The sequence below is a fragment of the Mesoplodon mirus genome, assembly GCF_964341445.2.
Source record: "Mesoplodon mirus genome assembly, chromosome: 2".
Classification (NCBI taxonomy): Eukaryota; Metazoa; Chordata; class Mammalia; order Artiodactyla; family Ziphiidae; genus Mesoplodon; species Mesoplodon mirus.
The window spans coordinates 46960782-46978117 of record NC_138977.1 but is presented as its reverse complement, the minus strand read 5'-3'; the positions used below and the strand labels follow the sequence as shown (position 1 = coordinate 46978117).

At 40.1% G+C, this 17336-nt stretch overlaps 1 protein-coding gene across 1 annotated transcript in view; it reads right to left on the bottom strand.

The window, feature by feature from the left end:
* The window catches only part of CDKL2 (cyclin dependent kinase like 2), a 33951-nt gene extending 18304 nt beyond the window's left edge, over positions 1-15647 (bottom strand). Inside the window, exons 1-5 of the mRNA XM_082611419.1 lie at positions 15573-15647; positions 12918-13116; positions 4273-4467; positions 1907-2085; positions 680-792 (exon numbers count right to left, since the gene is read on the bottom strand). Coding sequence (XP_082467545.1) covers positions 680-792; positions 1907-2085; positions 4273-4467; positions 12918-13085 — 655 coding nt within the window. The 5' untranslated portion in view covers positions 13086-13116; positions 15573-15647. The remainder of the gene's footprint in view (positions 1-679; positions 793-1906; positions 2086-4272; positions 4468-12917; positions 13117-15572) is intronic.
* Between the last annotated feature and the right edge of the window lie 1689 nt (positions 15648-17336).

Sequence of the window (17336 nt, the reverse complement as noted above, 5' to 3'; positions counted from 1 at the left end):
AACAAAAGTCAGAACTGCAGCAAGATTAAATTACTTTGGAAGGGGCTTCCCTGGTGGCGCAGTGGTTGAGAGTCCGCCTGCCGATCCAGGGGACACGGGTTCGTGCCCCAATCTGGGAAGATCCCACATGCCGCAGAGCGGCTGGGCCCGTGAGCCATGGCCGCTGAGCCTGCGCGTCCGGAGCCTGTGCTCCGCAACGGGAGAGGCCACAGCAGTGAGAGGCCCGCATACCGCAAAAAAAAAATTACTTTGGAAGTCCCTGTGTCTCTCAGTTTGAAGATGAGAAAGAGCGTAATAGTCATATAACACCAAATGCTTGCTGACCTAAAGATAAGATGATCATTTGTATTCTCTCTACAAATGATGATTTGTAGAGTGATTTATTGAATGCAAAAGTGCAGAGAGAATGTACAATGTTTGCTCTTTGCTTTAGCGGGGGAGTTGGCAGGAGGGCAGGTGAGAGCATGATTAGGACAATATGTCAGATAGACAAAAGCCAGACTGAGAATGACTGAATATATATAAAGAGAGAGATAGATGAGCTTTTCCGACTTGCTCCCTACACCCATTGAAAACACGTATCACCTTTAATGTACCAACAGCTTGTAAAATAAATATAAACAAACAAAAACATAGGGAAAAAATCACTAAAATTTAAAATGTAGACATATAATCTTACCCAAACACACCATAATACGATATAGCTGATCGATATCAGAATCTCCAGGAAAAAGGGGTTCCCCCATGAGCATTTCAGTTACCAGACAGCCAATGGCCCACACATCAACAGCCCTGAAAGAAAAGCAATGTGGTATAAAACCTGGCATCCTAATATGCTTATTATGACTGAATCTGTTCTGCATATTACTATTTGGTATTCTTGGTACTGAAAAAAGTAGTAGTAAGCCTTAGATTACTCTACAAAATACATTTCCCTATAAACTTAAAGTATTAATTTCCAATTTTACATAAATCAAATTTCCAGAAACTTCAATCATGTGACATGAGGGAAAAGACTTCTGAAGAGTCAAAACAGTTTGTTGTTAAGTATACTTTATTCTGAAAATAAGCCTTTTGGGTTTCCATTCAGTGGCTATTCATTTTTTGTTCACACATAATTTCGACAAGGTTCCTCAGTCTATCCCACTATATGCTGAAAACAGCATACCAGAAGGAGATGGATGTTGCGAACACAAACAACAAGGAGAACTGAAAGCTAATAGGGGGAAATAGAAAAACTGTCTTAAAAATTGGTCACAAAAACTTAAAGAATATTCCGGCATCATTACCATAGGGACAACTACCTTGAAATTGCTTAACGTCATAGTGGAATTATAACATGGTACAAAAGTGACAGTATGGCGGTAAAATGAGAGCTCAGAGTAATTAAGAAAATATTAAATGACATGTACTCTGAAAACAGAGAAATTGCAAAAAATATTTTAGAACGATTTCTATCAAAATCAGTAAAACTTCCAATCCCTTCTTCTTTGAAGAATTCATTTATGAAGATGATTTATGTTTTTAAAAATATTCACTCAGTTCCATTTCTACCCTCACCCTTGCCCATGCTACTTTGCCTCATTGCAAGTGTCAGACTTACCCGGTCAATGTTACCTCTCTTTACAAGTGATAAATATACCTATTTCTAACTTACTATTAAAAACAGACCACTTACCTTGATTTCCCTACCTTTAAAATAATTATACTCACGCCAACTTTTTTCACAAGAATGTTCAAAGGGGAAGCACCAAAAATGTTTACAAATAACTTTATAAATTTCTCTAAACTGAAAACTTCCTTTCAGTGTTAGAGGGATCTTTCATCATATTAAAAACATGTTCCATTTTATCAAGGAAGAGAGTTAAATCTGCCCTACCCACCGCCCACCTTGCTGATGTCTTACTTGCCATACTTGACATCACCAACCAATAGTTCTGGAGCTCTGTACCATCGGGTTGCCACATAATCAGTATAAACCTCCCCAGGAGCTGCCAGTGTCCGCGCAAATCCAAAATCACATAACTTGACAACACCAGACTGGGAGACTAATATATTCTCTGGCTTTATATCTCTGTGTATGATCTAAGACAAAAAGCAGACTATGACATATATTGGCACATCAAGTTAAGCAAACTAATTATTTTTGAGCACCTGTCATACGCAAGGCACTGTTTTTGTCCCTATAATAAGTACAAATAAAAGCCTATAAAACTGTTCCTGGCTTTAAAGAACCTGGGACCTAGTTGGGAAAAAAAGAACATTTATGCTTCAAATTTTATTTAAACGATCAAAGATATTGGATGAAATATATATTATTAATTACCAAATCAATTGCTCTGATAAGGACTGCTCTCAGGACTAAGAGAGTAAAGCTGTCATTGAAGACTGGGCTGGTCAGGGAAAATTTCTGTGGAAAAGGGTGGGCTCTAAGACAGGTCTTTAACACTAGAATGACCTGGATAAATGTGGAAATGAAAGGGCAATCCAAGTGAGGGTAACAAAAAGAGCAAAAGAGTGAAGATGGGAATAGATCAGGAGATGCTGGGGAAATGTTTTTTCTGGAGTAGAGGTTATGTACTAGGTTTTGCCTCAGCTGCCACTCTGGGAAGTCTGAGCTTGTGTCAGGGCCATGGGAACCCATGGAAGTGACATGACCAACAAGGTGTTTAAAGAAGATGTGGCCATGAACAAGGTAAAGCAGAGAGGGGGACTAGAAGTGGGGAGAAGAGCAGTGGGACAACTAGGAGGTGATAAGGGCCTAAACTGGTCTGGTGCTCAAAGGAATGGAAAGGAAGAGGTGCAGTGTAGAAATATTTTAAATCAAGAATCAACAGAATTTAGGAAGTAATCTCAGATATTTTACTTAAACCTGGGAATCTAAAAGAACAGTGGGTCCTTTACCAAAAATAGAAAAGTCTGGAAAAACTTAGGTTTGATTAAGAATAATTAGTAGTTTAGTTTTAGCCATATAGGCTTTTAAGTGGATTTCTGAGTACCCAAGCAGAAGCACTCATCAAGCAATTATAAATGTAAAGAGGCTAAAACAAGGTCAGTTGGTTATGATTTCTAAGAGAGAGACTATGGAAGGAAAAAACAGGACACTGGCAGACAATGTTAAAAATTCTAAAGCTGGGCAAAACAAATTATTAGGCCTAGTTCTCTAATATAAGTAAACTGTATTTTGAAATTTTAAAAAATATATTTATTGTAAACTCAGAGGACCAGCATCCTAATTGGCATTGCTGAGCATTTTGCATAAGCTGCCAATTTCTATTACATCCTAGACATCCATGGTAAAGGTCACAGGGCCAGCCCCGCATCTATCATTAGCATTTGTTATTTTTATAATCACACAAAAAACGTCATTTAAAATATTTTGTAAAACTGGCAGAATCACTGTGTTAGTTATTTTATACTTTGTGTCATTTTACCTAGAACTGCTCTTCTGTATTTTTAATTAATTAATTAATTTAGTTAGTTAGTTTTGGCTGCGTTGGGTCTTCGTTGCTGCACACAGGCTTTCTCTGGTTGCGGTGAGCGGGGGCTACTCTTCGTTGTGGTACGTGGGCTTCTCATTGTGGTGGCTTCTCTTGTTGCAGAGCATGGGCTCTAGAGCACAGGCTTCAGTAGTTGTAGCTCACGGGCTCTAGAGCACAGGCTCAGTAGTTGTAGCTCACGGGCTCTAGAGCACAGGCTCAGTAGTTGTGGCGCGTGGGCTTAGTTGCTTCATGGCATGTGGGATCTTCCCGGACCAGGGCTCGAACCTGTGTCCCCTGCATTGGCAGGTGGATTCTTAACCACTGCGTCACCAGGGAAGTCCCCTAGAATTGCTTTTATATGATTCTCAAAGGATATAAAATTGTTGTGATAGACAACAGAGTAATAGCAGGGATTTTCATATTTCACATCTAGGCAAGAGAATCTGAACAGACAAATAAGTAGATTCTTACATGTATGTATCTGCCAAAACTCATTACTTAAAGTTTGTGCATTTCACTCAGTAAATGTTACCTCAAAAAAAAATCTGCAAACTCTAGTTAATGACATGCAGAGCTGAAGTATTTAGAGTTGAAGTCTGAAACTTACTTTAAAAAATGCATAAATAAGACAGATTAATAAGTAGATAAATGGATGAACAGATAAATAAATATGTCATAAAACAAATATAGGAAAGTGTTAACAAGTATAGAATTCAGCGGTAGGTATATGGGTGTCCATTGTACACTCTTCTAAATTTTCAACTTTTTAAATAATTGTTTAAACACTTACATTGTGACTGTGACAAAATCCAATTCCATTGATAATCTGAAACAAATACTTTTGAGCTAGTTGGTAGTCTAGTCCATTTGGAAAGAGCTCCAAGTCATCAAGAACTGTATGGTCAACAAATTCAAAGACTAGGTACCATTGCTTTCTTTTCTTACACACTTCCAACAGATTCACGAGATTTTCATGCCTCAGTTGCTGTTATAAAAAGAAAAATACAAAACAGTTTTTACAAGATCAAATTACTAGTAATTAGTCGCAGTCTAAAAGAGATCTTAGCATAAGAAAAACATAAATAAAATGCATAAACGGTATAAATTGTGAAAATATATTTTGGGTTTTATTTTATTTATTTATTTTTTTGCGGTATGCGGGCCTCTCACCGCTGTGGCCTCTCCCATTGCGGAGCACAGGCTCCGGATGCACAGGCCCAGCGGCCATGGCTCACGGGCCCAGCCACTCTGCAGCATGTGGGATCTTCCCGGACCGGGGCACGAACCCATGTCCCCTGCGTCAGCAGGCGGACCTTCAACCAATGCGCCACCAGGGAAGCCCTGGTTTTTAAATTAGAGTCAAAAAGACCATACTGCTTTATTCTCCTCTCAGAGAACACAACAAAGCCAATGAGAAAAAGAAATGTAGCTCCATCTTTGATGAAACTAAGAATGATTTATGACCCCTACCCACAGCAAACGAGGTGGCACTGTGAAGGTCAAACAGGAGTCTAGGAAGATACCAAGAGATCATCTGTGGCTACAAAGCTGGCAGAGCAGGGTTTTCCAAAGTTGGTGACATACCCTGAAAAGAAAAACAACAACAACAAAAACAAAAAACCTTCTTTGGTATAATGAGAACAGGGTTCATAGACTGTCAGTGAAAACATCCCTAGAACTGAATGGCACCAGGGAACAGGAGGGGAGGGCGTCTGAATAATCACATAGGAACTCATTTGCTGGAAACAATCGGTCAGTGAAGCCAAGTGGAAGGCAAAACAATTCATTATGAACACATCTGCAACTACAAGTTTCAGAGAAATTAAGGATAACATAAGTCAATCCCACACTCAGGCTTGTGTTGTAAGGAAAATCATTGTGAACCATGGTGGATTCCTGCTAGCCTGGAACAAGACCACAGGTTTTCCTGAAAATGAACCTCCTACAAATAGCTGGTCCAGGAGGGGCTCACTTTGTTACAAGATAAGAAACAATCAAAAAGGAACTGATCCAGTCTCTATTCAAAGATACTATAAGAAAAGAGAAGGAAACACAAATGGCAGATGAACACTCACCAGGAAATGTTGCCTCTTTTTTTTTTTTGGCCACACCACGCAGCTTGCAGGATCTTAGTTACCCGAGCAGGGATCGAACCCGAGCCCTCGGCAGTGAAACCACAGAATCCTAACCACCAGATCGCCAGGAAATGCACTGTTGCCTCTTTTTTAAAGAGGAGGAAACTACTAGAATACAGTCCTCAAAATCCTCAAGGAAAGAAAGAAAATTTATACCCCAAAAAATTGTCATTCAAGAAAAAGACAGGGGCTTCCCTGGTGGCACAGTGGTTGAGAGTCTACCTGCCGATGCAGGGGACACGGGTTCGTGCCGCGGAGCGGCTGGGCCTGTGAGCCATGGCCGCTGAGCCTGCCCATCCGGAGCCTGTGCTCCGCAACGGGAGAGGCCACAACAGTGAGAGGCCCGCGTATCGCAAAAAAAAAAAAAAGAAAGAAAGAAAAAAAGAAAAAGACAGCAGAGAAAATTTTCTGAACATGAGTAGTAAATCCATTAGTGCAGGACTAAGTGTTATACAAATGTGGGTATCACAGTTACAAAATAGAAAGTGAATATTTAAAACGTAACAATGTACAAATGATACTAGCAACAAACTTAGGAGAATGAAGAGAAGATGCAAACAAAATAAGAGAGTATGAAAAAAAAAAGAGAGTATGTATGTGGATTTCCTTGTCAATGGGACAGAATTATATTTTTGACCTGAAAATTTTAATTATAAGGTTTAATTATATTTACAGGTTTAATGGTAAGCACTAAGGTAAAGAAGATAGCTTCTAAAATCAGATGGTGGATGAACGGGAGAGAGGAGGAAACAGAAATATAATAATTACTTTACAAAGGATTAACTATATTATATAACTCTATAGTTATAAAGGTAACAAAAAGTACAAAATAAAACCTTTCCAACAAAGTATAATTTATAATTGTTATTTAATATTTTATGTAAAAGTTAATCTTCTGAAGACTCAGGGAAATCATTGTAGATTAAAATAAGAAATAAAGATTTTCATTTATAAGAAAAAAAAAAAACCTTTCCAAATTACCAAAGGAAACACGTCCAATGTTTAAAAAGTAATTAGGGACTTCCCTGGTGGCAGAGTGGTTAAGAATCCACCTGCCAATGCAGGGGACACAGGATCGAGCCCTGGTCCGGGAAGATCCCACATGCCACAGAACAACTAAGCCCATGCGCCACAACTACTGAGCCTGCGCTCTAGAGCCCACGAGGCACAACTACTGACCCCTTGTGCCACAACTACTGAAGCCCGCGTGCCTAGAGCCCGTGCACCACAACAAGAGAAGCCACCACAATGAGAAGCCTGCGCACGGCAACAAAGAGTAGCCCCCGCTCACCACAACTAGAAAAAGCCTGCGCTCAGCAACAAAGACCTAACACAGCCAAAAATAAATTTTTTTAAAAGTAGACTACATAGAAAAATATTTTTAAAGTAGTAATAAAATACATAATATTATAAATAATAATAACTAACCCCTACATAGTGCTTACTATGTTCCATTACCTTAAGCACAAAAACCCTATAAAATAGTTGCAATTATTATCCTGTTTTACAGATGAGGAAACTAAAGCACATAGAGGTTAAGTAACTTGTTCAAGGTCACACAGCAATAACTGGTAGAGGAGGATTAGAACCCAGGAATTGTAGCCTCTGTCTTTTCCTGAAAAGATTTCAGTTTTGTTCAGTTCCTCCTTCATGTTCAGAACATCTGCCTTATAAACACAACCAGACCTGCAGCTGACTTGCATACAAAATATTTAGATTTCTTATTCTTAACCAGTAAGCCATTCTGACTCTAGAGGGGAAAAAAAGGAAAACTAAGACCAAACTTATGTTACATCATAACTATAAACGGGCTAAACTTAGCTATTAAAACAAAAGATTCCAGGTTGGATCACAAAGCGCTTTCCAAATATATTAAGTGAATTAACGCATATCCATACAATGAAATAAAATGCAGCAGTTAAAAAGAACAAGGCGGGGGCCTCCCTGGTGGCGCAGTGGTTGAGAGTCCGCCTGCCGATGCAGGGGATACGGGTTCGTGCCCCGGTCTGGGAGGATCCCATATGCCGCGGAGCGGCTGGGCCCGTGAGCCATGGCCGCTGGGCCTGCGCATCCGGAGCCTGTGCTCCGCAACGGGAGAGGCCACAACAGTGAGAGGCCCGCATACCGCAAAAAGAAAAAAAAAAAAAAAAAAAAAAAAAAAGAACAAGGCGGGCTTCCCTGGTGGCGCAGTGGTTGAGAGTCTGCCTGCCGATGCAGGGGACACGGGTTCGTGCCCCAGTCCGGGACAATCCCACATGCCGTGGAGCGGCTAGGCCTGTGAGCCATGGCCACTGAGCCTGCGCGTCCGGAGCCTGTGCTCCACAACGGGAGAGGCCACAGCAGTGAGAGGCCCACATACAGCAAACAAAACAAAACAAAACAAAACAAAAAGAACAAGGCAGTTTTATGTCCACGGGTATGCAATAATCACTAAGCTACATTAAGTGGAAAAAAGGCAAGATGCAGGTCAGTGTGTAGAATATGCTGCCATTTGATATATGTACACACACCAGAATTCCTCTGATGGATACAGTTGCTTATGGAAGGTATAACTAAATAGCTGGTACACAAAGGTGGCAGGGAAATACATTTTAACTTTATAGCATATTCATATGTTACCTTTTCAAAAATTAAAATAAGTAGATAAATAAAATTTGTATCAGTGTGTTAAAAGATAAACACGCTAAAATTGACAAGAGTTTATCTGAGCAAACATTGATTTGAACTGGGCAGCATGATACTGAAAGAGGTTAGGAACATTCTACTGGTAGAAGCTAAGGGAAAGGGTTTGCCTGGTGGTACAGTGGTTAAGAATCCGCCTGCCAATGCAGGGGACACGGGTTCGAGCCCTGGTCCAGGAAGATCCCACATGCTGCAGAGCAACTAAGCCCGTGTGTCACCACTACTGAGCCTGCACTCTAGAGCCTGTAAGCCACAACTACTGAGCCCTCGCGCCACAACAACTGAAGCCTGCATACGTAGAGCCTGTGCTCTGCAACAAGAGAAGCCACCGCAATGAGAAGCCTGCCTGCCACAACGAAGAGTAGCCCCCGCTTGCCACAACTAGAGAAAGGCCACGTGCAGCAACGAAGACCCAACGCAGCCATAAATAAATAAATAAATAAATTTATTTTAAAAAGAAAAAAAAGAAGCTAAGGGAAAGGCTTTTATAGAGCAGACATGGAAGCAAAGCAAGTAAATTATTTGATTGGTTCCAGCTTAAGTGGTTGCTTTACTTGGGAAAGCCTAGTCGACTGTTTGTGACTGGTTGTGCTTAACTTACAATGTCTTAACCTTGAGCGTTTACAGGAATTGAGTCTGACTTAGGTTTCTTTTGATTTGTTTACATAGGGTGCCAAGGCATTAGAGCCACCTTAGTCTAATGGCCTATTGTTTCACTTGGATTTTTATTATAAGTACACACACACACAAACTTCTAGTAAACTTAAATTTTAATAGGTATGTAGAGAATTCCCTGGCAGTCCAGTGGTTAGGACTCCACACTTTCACTGCTGGGGGCCCAGGTTCAATCCCTGGTCGAGGAACTAAGATTCTGCAAGCCTCATGGCCAAAAAATTAAAACATAATAAAATAATAAAAGGTATGCAGACTTCCGGTTTCCTGTTCCACATGTAAGGAGTTTGGAAGTCTCCACTCTATCCTAACAAGTAAAAAACTGAGTAGACTAAAAAATCAACAACTCTTTTTGGATTCATAAGAGATGAGAGGACATCTCATCTCTTATGAGGACATCTCAAACCACCGGCTCCAAGACTGGAGAGACAAACCAGCAAACACAGGGAGTCTCTGCTTCCTGGAACAGAGACTCACGAGGGCAAAGCTCTGTGGGAACCAATGCCAAGGTAGGAAAACCTGAACTGCAATGGATAAGTTACCGGAAGCTCAATGTGGCCAAGCCCGAGAGTTAAAAACTTCAGGGAAACCCTGTCACAGGGGCATCCAAACAACACTGTAAGATGTTATTTCTAGGAGCTCAGCCAAGTTCCCATAGTAAATTTCAGAGAAGAATCTCCTTCAGCTTTCACAGGGAGAGGAAAAAAGGAAACATTTGGGAAAATGCCACAGCACTCTGTCCTTAACAAGGTCTGCCCTTGTGGGGAACTAGTTAAGCAGAGCCTAACCAGCTGAGGAAGGGAGACAGCCAACTCCAGCCTACTGTAGCCATCCTATCCCACCTAAGGAGGGGAGAAAAAACCTGAAGAACACTTGTAAAGTTCACAGGCTAGCGGCATAGGCTCACTGAAAGACTGAGACCTAATCATGGCACAACAGAACACTTCCCTTCCTCCAACCTCACCCCCACATTACTAAAAGCCTATTTACACACTTCCTTTTACCTGGTACATCATGCCCAGCTCGAAGAAAAAAATTACAAGGCATACCAAAAGACAAAAACCGCTATTTGAAGACACAGAAAAATCATCAAAAGCAGACATGGCAGGGATGTAGGAATTATCAGACCAAGAATTTAAAACAACTATGATTAATATGCTTAGGGCTCTAATGGGTAAAGTAGACAGCATGCATGAACAGATGGGCAGTGTAAGCAGAGAGATGGAAATCCTAAAAAAGAATCAAAAGAAATGCTGGAGGTTAAAAAAACAAAAAACAGGGACTTCCCTGGCGGTCCAGTGGTTAAGACTCTGCGCTCCCAGTGCAGGCAGCCCGGGTTTGATCTCTGGTCAGGGAACTAGATCCTGCATGCCGCAACTAAGGAGCCCGCATGCGGCAACTAAGAGCTCTCGTGCCTCAACTAAGACCCGGCGCAGCCAAATAAATAAATAAAAATTAAAAAATAAGGAAAATTTAAGAAACAAAAGCACTCTAACAAAATAAGAATGCCTTTGATTGGCTTATTGGTAGACTGGACACAACTGATGAAAGAATCTCTGAGCTAGAGGATATCTGAGTAGAACGCTCAAAAACCAAAAAGGGAAGAGAACAAGGACTGAAAATCTTCTTAAGCATATAGAAATAGACCTAAGATGATAGCGAGGAATTACTGGGTCAAAATCAATAACAGGAGAACTCAGAGAATTAATCTCAGGACTCAAAGCTGATTTTGCTATGAAGTAACAGATATGGAACTGAGGTTAGATTTTTGTTTCCTCTTGGGACTAAGAGGGAAGGAAGAGTCAAGTCTAAATGCCTTGCAAAGGCGGGGTCTTTCAGAAAACACCTCCAGTTTGAGCTGGGACCCTAAGGACTAAACCTTCCCCAGTGAAAATGAACAGAAATGAACCAGTCCAGGCTTCACATCACCTGTACCTTGAATTTGGATTAACATACTAGACTGGGAGCATCCCCATGCACCTGGCAGAAGCAAATGAATATCCTCTCTGGAAGAAGATAACTTTTATCTATCTTAGCCTCAAAACATTTCTACAAATAAATTTCCAAAAACAATATTCAATATAAACAGTAATGGAGAATACAGAAAACAAGACACTCTAAGCAAGTACTTTGAACTTACTGAGGAGGCCCTGGGCTGGTAGTGTGCCTGTGCCAGGACAGGGAAAATTTAATGTAGATCAGTGTTAACTAGTAAAGGTAGTTAATCCCTAAGAGGGGTAAGAGGAATCCAAGGGATAGGTAAAAATATAGCAGGGGCTTCCCTGGTGGCACAGTGGTTAAGAATCCGCCTACCAATGCAGTGGACACGGGTTCAAGCCCTGGTTCGGGAAGATCTCACATACCATGGAGCAACTAAGCCCGTGCGCCACAACTACTGAGCCTGCGCTCTAGAGCCCAGGAGCCACAACTACTGAACCCACATGCCACAACTACTGAGCCTGCGCTCTCGAGCCCGCAAGCCACAACTACTGAAGCCCGTGTGCCTAGAGCCCATGCTCTGCAACAAGAGAAGCCACCACAATGAGAGGCCCACGCACCGCAACGAAGAGTAGCCCCCGCTCGCCGCAACTAGAGAAAAGCCCATGCGCAGCAACAAAGACCCAACGCAGCCAAAAATAAATAAATAAATAAATAAATATATATATATATATTTTTTTTTTTAAAAAGAAACTCGGGAATAATTGATAAATAGTGGAAAAGATAAATATTAGGTATTTATTCGAAGGAATAAAATCTTACATAGCATATATTAAGATCACAGGGCAATTGGGTCAAAAGTAAATAACCAAGGAGAAAAAGCTAGAAATTTTCCACATGTTTGGCAATTAAGGAAAATGAGAAAATATTTTGAACTGCTAATCAAAATTTCTAGGATACATACCAAGCTGTTCTTAGAAGGAAAGTTATAACCTTAAATGCATATATGAGAAAAATAAAACCTAGAAATTAAAGAAGTAAGCATATAACTCAGAAGTTTAGGAAAAAAACTGTAAAATAAACCCAAAATAAGTAGAAGGTATGAAATACTAAAGAACAAAAATTAATGAAATAGAAAAGAAATACACAACAGGGAAGATCAACAAAGCCAAACATTGGTTCTTTCTAAAGATAAATAAAATTGATAAACTTCAGGTTAGACTGACGGGGGGTTGGTGGCGGGAGGTAGTTAACATAGCAGGTCTGAGACTTTTATCCCTAGAAAGTTGGCTTGCAAAGTGAGCCCTTGTTCACTACCTGGGTACTTGGATTTCAGAAGTGTTCCTTCATTTCCAGAACTGATAAAGTGGCTCACTGTGTAAACAATATGGTTTATGCTGAATACCTGCATTTCTTCTGAGAGTCTGGGATTTTGTTATGAGCCAGGCAGGGGGTACCTCTGTGACAAGGCCCCAGGAAAATTCTGGGCACTGAGTCTCTAATGAATTTCCTTGGTAGACAATATTTCACACATGTTGTCATAACTGATTGCTGGAGGAAATAAGTGCATCCTGTGTTAATCCACTGGAAGAAAAGTGACAGGTTTCCTCTGGAATTCACCCCATGTGCCTTTTCCCTTTGCTGATTTTCCTTTATATCTTTTCTCTGTAATAAATCACAGCCAAGAGTACAACTGTTTGCTGCGTGCTGTGAGTTCTAGTGAATCATCAAACCTTGGGTTGGTCTTAGAGACCTCCAACACAGTTGTTGGCAAATAGATAGATAGGCAGATAAGAGAGAAGCAACAAATAATTTTAAAATCATGTTTATATTCATGAGATAAATGAATATGTATATGTAATCTTGTTGTTTACTGCCAAAAAAGAAGAAATTTATACTTTAAACCAAGTTATGGAAATAAAACAAATATAAAAACAGCATTAAAAAAAATTACTGTCACTCAAGAAACAACTCATTTTTTTTCAATTCAATATATGTGATAACTTACCTTTAGTAACTTGATTTCTCGCATAGCAATTTTTTTAACCATTTGGTCATCATCACTTTCTAAGAACTTCTTGATGGCCACAATTCTTCCACTATCTTTATTCCTACACTTCATCACCATTCCATAGCTCCCTTCTCCAACCAATCCTAGGTACTCATATTTTTCCATTTTAATTAAAAACCAGTAGGAATTTTTCTTGCTGTGGAAACCAAAACATAGAGTTAATTATGTTGAGTATATTAATTTCCTTCACCCTCCCAAATTAATTCTTCCACACCTGTTTTCCATATTAGAGCAGACACTGCATTGATGGTTGTCCTGTGTAATGTTTCTGCATCTAAGTTATGTCAAAATATTCACATACATTTCATAATAGACAAGGCAAATGGAATTGAAGCCATTGACTTCAAATTTAAATTACTAAATGTCATGTTAATGAAATTTCAATATATTTATAATTAAGATAAAGCAATACTTGAACTATTATACAAAACAATAACAGTTTACTTTAGAAAAACACAATTCCTTTTCACTTTAAGGTGAAAAAGGCACAAGTGAATTTGGTTACAGTGAAGATAAAATTTATTTTTTTACATCAGGTTTAAAAGATCAAAGTTGAGGATCTTTATGCGCTTTCTAGTCTATTGGGAAAAATATTACCAAGTTAACACTAACAACTTCTGATCAACTATTTTTCTTTATTTTTATTACCATAGTAATTAAATTCCTATATTGAACATATAAAATAACAGCAATGATATCACAGTATGTAAGCAGATTTTTAATAATTAAATGTTAGTTTACCAAATACAGTATTTCAAAAATCTTTTTAATGATTAATCACTATAAGTATGATTATTTGAATTTTGTGTTTAGAATTCTTTAACATCCCATTATATGACATTTTCTGGATGAAGGCAGTCCTAACAAAATCTTTCTTACTTTACTAATAATTGGTGAAGGACCAGCAATCATTCCACTACATATTTTGGTATAGCAAGAAACTTTTCAGGCCAGATACGGTTAGATTTTACTTCATAAGTTTTGATCGCCATGAAATATAAAAGCTAATAGGGCCTCCCTGGTGGCGCAGTGGTTGAGAGTCCGCCTGCCGATGCAGGGGATACGGGTTCGTGCCCCGGTCTGGGAGGATCCCATATGCCGCGGAGCGGCTGGGCCCGTGAGCCATGGCCGCTGGGCCTGTGCGTCCGGAGCCTGTGCTCCGCAACGGGAGAGGCCACGACAGTGAGAGGCCCGCGTACAGCAAAAAAAAAAAAAAAAAAGCTAATAAACTACAACTTCAAAGTTAAATTTATTTTTACAATCTGATTTTGAAATTAAATTCCAGAAGCAAAGAATAAAAAATATTTCTGTTAATCCCAACATGGTTTAAAAGTTTGGGGGGGAAAAGAATAGTCTACTGGTAACTATATATTCAAATGATGATTCATAGTTGAATTTTTTTTAACCTGACAATATAAAAACACTCATTCATAAAACTTGGAAAGAAAAAAAATTCTTACCTATAACATTAGTAGTGTACCTACAGCAATCTAAAATTAATTTACCCAGATTGTGAATTATGATGTTTTCCTTCTTCCCTATTGGTACACTGATGACAAAGACAAAACAAATATCCTCTTTGTTCTAGCAAACTGTGATAATCCGATGTATACAATACATTTTCAACAGTTTACATTTGACAATTTAGGGGATATATATATATTATATATATATATATATAATATATATATATAATATATAATATATATAGCTATATATTATATAGTATATATACATGGAAAGTCAGAAGACTGATCTTCGGAAGGGAGAAAATAAATAAATCCCAGTCAACACCAACCCAATTATTTCATTATTTTACTACCAGCTTTGATAGTAGGTTCTACTATAAACTGTTTACAGAACAGTGTCTCTGACACTAACTGTCTATACATTTGACATTTTAACTTCCATTTAACCTCTATTAACTATTTTTAAATAAAATGACAGTGTTTGAAAAAATATTCTCAATGTAATTCTCTCTCTCCTTTAATTTTTTTTTCCTTCCACTAAAACAGCATATTTTATTAAGGACTAGACTTTAGGCTTATCATACCAAGGACAAAAATAGCTGGAATCTATAACCTGGATCATTTTAAAACATTTGCAGTTAGTGTTCTCAATATTTGGAAATGCAAAGTGAACACAGTTAAAATTACCTTAAGCATGTCTAAGAGGTTCTGAAGCATGTCACAAGCTAACATTCTGCAAGTTGACTACTCCAAGTGTATTCTCCCACCAACTGCACATTTGGTCACAGCACACTGAACACACCTGTTTTTTCAAGTGGCACTTCCCACAAATACTTTAAAAGTATCAAGGCTTAAAAAGCCTCTTGTTTCCTGAAACAGTTACTCATAAACCATAACTTCTCATGCCTTCTACTTGGGAATGTTAAGGGTTATACAAACTAAAAGGAAACCTGGCCAATTGGCAATGTGGTAGTTCTGGACATGTGCCATGGAAGCATATGCTTCTCATACTAATAATTTAGATAATAAAAAAATTCTATTTTTTATTTTGTTAAAGACAGGTTGAAATCTCTTATAGATAAAAGAACGAGATAATAGAAGCTTTCAAAAGTATTATACTTACTGCTTCTTTTAAATCCTTTGGCGTGGAAATACCCAAAGGTTTTCAACTTGGAAACAAAATTGAGGTGAAATACATCTCGTTCTCAGGTCTAAAAGATGCTGACTAGCAAACTAGCAATTCTACTGCTGTCGCGATTTCTTCCGCAGACACAGTCAGGGATCCCAGGTGAAGCAGGCAGGGAGGCAGACTGGCCTCAACCCACCGCAAGTTCACACTCAGGAGGACCGCGGGACGCAAACTGTCGTCGTCAAGGCAACGACCTCACTCAGTCACCAACCATAGGCACAAAGTCTCCAGAGAGGAAAGGCCGGGGTCTAAATGCGTCCACGGCAGGCACCAATACCTGTTAAGGCCAAGGCCTGTAGGGAAGTTAGCTGGGGTGCTAGGGCACCGCCTCCCAGCTCGTAAGGCGCCCGGTCCCTGGAGTCTGTGAACCTGCTCGGCTCTAGCTAGCCCTGGGCCAAGGCGTTGGCCACCAAGCTCCAAGGGGCGGATCCTCACCAGTCCGGGCCCGCCCCCGAGTGCGCCGAGCCTCCCGTGTTCTGATTGGCTGGGTTCTGTCGTCGAGATCTCTGATTGGCTTAGCTCCAACCACCCATCCAGTTCACCTGGGGCTTGGCTCAGGCTCTGATTACTGACGTGCAGACGCCAGCATCAGCACACACCTAACTTCTCAAGTAAGGAAGCACCTTTCTGCCTTCACCGGGAGACCGCTTTTCGCGACTGAGGACAACAGGCGATTCTGGTGCTCACGGGGAGGCTAAAAGTGGTGGTGGTTTTGTAGGATTGGGTGAAAATGGAAGGGGGTGACCGTGCAAAGAGCGCGATGAAGGGTTCTTCAGGCTCCTCGGCTGGGCCGGGGAGTGGGCTCTGAAGCCCCTCAACCGGGAAGGTTCGGGCTTGACGGCGATTCGACGCTTCCTTTCCGGTCTGGGCAGTGGGGTCAGTCTGCCAGGTAGGAGATGAGGGTGACAGTCTAGGAGGTGATAAGTAGGCGAGGCAAGGTGAAAGTAGGTAAATGATGACAGAACAGGCGTTTGAAGGGACCCTGGGGAGGACAGCCTGGGCAATGAAAGTGAGGGAAGTACTTGGAGATAACGGAAGGGGAAGAGAGGACATGAATGGAATAAGAGGAAAAGGGCTAATACGGTTGGAGAACTAAAGGACATGAGCAATACTGGCATATGACAGACAGCCAAATAGGGTGCAGCTGGGAATGCGATGTTTAAGGCACAGACCAACTCAATCCATGATTAGGCAAGACTGGTGAGTCAGAATCATGCACATGCTGAAGTCACACAAGAAACAGGGCTTTCCTCATATTCAAGGAATTTGGGGTTTAAGCCATACTCTGCAGTAAGGAAGCCTTAAGCACTCAGTTATTTTCATGTTAAATCATAAAAACTAACCATTTTGTACTTCTATTTGGTATCCATAATACCACGATCCAGTTAGGAGAGTGTCCTGGATAGCATGTATTTATACCCATAGTCAATATTAAGGTATTAATTCCTTCTTGTATACAAAGAAATAAACATTCTGGTTTATAAATAAGCTTTTGTGAGTTTGCTTAGAATGAATTAATCTTGCAGTGCCGGATCACCTTGATCGAATTGCTTAAAATCCAGTTCCTGAAACTGTAATAATGAGGACCAGACCTGGGACCTAGATATGGATAGAATATAATTCTTTAGTTAATGCAAGATGTAATTAGCTCTATCCTTAGGTGTGACCACGTTGGAGGGAGCCATGCCCCATTTAGTT